Source organism: Calcarisporiella thermophila, assembly GCF_041956535.1.
Source record: "Calcarisporiella thermophila strain CBS 279.70 unplaced genomic scaffold VTP21scaffold_19, whole genome shotgun sequence".
Classification (NCBI taxonomy): domain Eukaryota; kingdom Fungi; phylum Calcarisporiellomycota; class Calcarisporiellomycetes; order Calcarisporiellales; family Calcarisporiellaceae; genus Calcarisporiella; species Calcarisporiella thermophila.
In genome coordinates, this window is record NW_027192209.1 from 669,973 (window position 1) to 672,666 (window position 2,694).

General features: G+C 32.8%; 1 protein-coding gene across 1 annotated transcript; it reads right to left on the reverse strand.

The window, feature by feature from the left end:
* Positions 1 to 837: 837 nt before the first annotated feature.
* Positions 838 to 1,107, reverse strand: VTP21DRAFT_4075 (uncharacterized protein; the record flags this gene model as incomplete). Its single annotated transcript, XM_069394446.1, has 2 exons — positions 838 to 931; positions 1,067 to 1,107. The coding sequence occupies 2 exons, from the start codon at positions 1,105 to 1,107 to the stop codon at positions 838 to 840; spliced, it is 135 nt and encodes a 44-aa protein (XP_069248954.1).
* Between the last annotated feature and the right edge of the window lie 1,587 nt (positions 1,108 to 2,694).

Consider the following 2,694-nt stretch of genomic DNA (forward strand, 5'->3'; position numbering starts at 1 on the left):
TGAATATCTGTATCCTCCCATAGATATTATACCAGGAAACAACAAAATATTAGCTAAGCCATAACAAGGTCATAATAATAACCTTATTTCATATCCTGAGAAGAGATGGGAGTAAGCCTTCGTGTCACATATAGCCTATCTAATCCCGGACCATTATACGGATAGGCTCATAGGTAAAAATGTCCGAAAAATTTCTTTTTCAAAAAAATTGGCCAAGTACCAGAAATTTTTTTTCAAAAATTCTTTGCAGGAGGGTGGCTTATTAGTATTCTTGATTTCATAGTGTACGTCATCATGAATTTTCCTCTTATTAGGTAATAGAGATATATTAAGGAGTCAAAAGGAGGACGAAGTTATTAATTTCTTTCGAGGATAAATTTCAATGCTAGTGGATAATTGAAGGTTGAATTGCTTTATTATCAATGAGTCCTGTTGCATGCTTTTGCTTTTCATTCTGTATAAAGTAAGTGAAAGTTAAATAAGAATGGTGTAGGCATCATTGAGGCGCCAGTTGAGATTCTATCGACAGCTTCACCGGAGACAATCTCCAGGGTAATGAATCTGTTTGTATGATGTTACTTCGAAAATTATGGTCGAGTTTGTAACCGCTGTTTGGGAACTCTTTCCAATTATAAACGACGCTAGAAAGCACCATCGGAAATCGTTATTCCTGTAGATTCATTTCGCCAACCCGTTCATCGACAGCAATTTAACAGAAAAGATGGGGGTAATAAGACATGGAGGCAACGTTTTGATATATACTTCTGCGTTCCAAAATTATTTCAGAAAGGAGTCCAAAATCAGAAACTTGATTACCGTGTGTAGTGTTTAGTTACTCTATCGCATACGAGCTCTTGCACGCCAATTCAATTCTTCAGAAAATTGCGGTATCATATTCAGCACATTGAGAAGATTCCAACATCCAGTAACTCTAACATATGAACATTATGTTGTAGAAGAGGGGCCCACGTTTGTTTTTTGTGAATGACAAAGCATGCAATAGAAAAAGAATGATCGATGATTGAATCAGGAGAAAGAGAAAGAGAGAAAAGTATTATTAATATACTCTTCAACCGTTTCATTTTCTGCCTGTGAAAGCTTTGCCATTAGAGAGCACAAGTGAAAGAGTACTGGATTATTGCACTAGGCTACTAAATTTCTTAGGTATAAAATGCTATCCATCGCTAATCGATCTATCAAAGTTAAAGGTTTTGTTAATTTTTCTATGCAAGTACTAACAAAGTAAACGGATATATGCACTACTGTGACGGCAATGAGGTAAATTTGACGTCAATAAGTTCCATACAAAAGGTTTCATATTCATACCTACATATATTTAAAAACAATACTTCGACTTTTTCCCGGTAAATAATGCAGTAGCAATTTGCAATTTCTTAATTAATGTAACAGTTTTTGAGGACTGTTAGATATTCTTAAAGAACAGAATTCAATTCAAGATAGAATGGAATTCAGGAAAGAGGTCTTATTAATAAATAATAATAATAATAAAAGGGTAATTAATATCTCACCTTAAAGAACAGAATTCAATTCAAGATAGAATGGAATTCAGGAAAGAGGTGAGGAACAATAAACAAAAGAGAGTGAATTTAAATAGAATCTCGGGAGTATCTAAGTGGAACATTAATACACCAATAATAAATTTGTGGTCAATAAGTATATAAAAGGAAAGGTAATTAAATAAGTAAATAATGTAAATAAGGAAGTATTATAATTAATATTATAGTGTAAATTCGGTCGTGTTACAATTAAAATCAACAAAATTGTAAACTAAGCAATCCAGTGTACAGAGCATGGCCCTAATATGTCTTTAGGCCAATGTTGGGTGAAAATATGGTAAAATGAAAGTAAGCTTAATACTATAGATGCAGCGTCAATTCATTGAAAAAGCATTTCCTCGTCAATGGTGAAGCGTTTTTTCACTAGCAATGGGTAGTAGAGACCGAGTTGAGCTAAGTTTGAGTCCAGGTTTTCATATCTATAACCATTTTCATTCTACGAATATATTCTTTTTTTAAACTAGTCAAACTAAGCAGAAGCATATGCTTACTATCTTTTCATTCTTCATAATCAATTCTACATAACCAATCCACTGCGTCATTGTTCAAATAGGAGTCACCATGTCTTTCACTGATCAAATAAAAATATTATATTTGATCAGTGAAAAACTCTTGCTGAAAACTCTACATATTTATTGTATAGTTTTCAAATTTCACAATAGATATAGTAACGGTTAGAAGCTTTGGCTTGCCAAATTAAATTATTCTTCAATCCGATTATATCTTCATAATTAACTCTAAATTACATAACAATTATATACTATAAAATCCTACTCATACCATTTTTATTTCATATAGAGTAATATTATTATTAATAGGTACTTTTAGAAAAAACTTTCTCATAGCATCCTTAGTTTCATTCAAAACATTCATTTGGATTCCAAGCGGAAGATTGGATCGATGTTATCTTTTGATGACACCGCGACTACGAGATCCTTAATTAGACCAATGGGCAAGTCGTAAATCCAGCCGTGGACGGTCACCATATGATTGGAATCCCATGCATTCTGTAGCGGTCCTTTTTGGTAGACTTAATAATAATAGTATAGCAAAATTGGTGAGGAACCATAAGCAAAAACAAAGGAATTAAATAATCGAAGAAATAATCGGATGATAT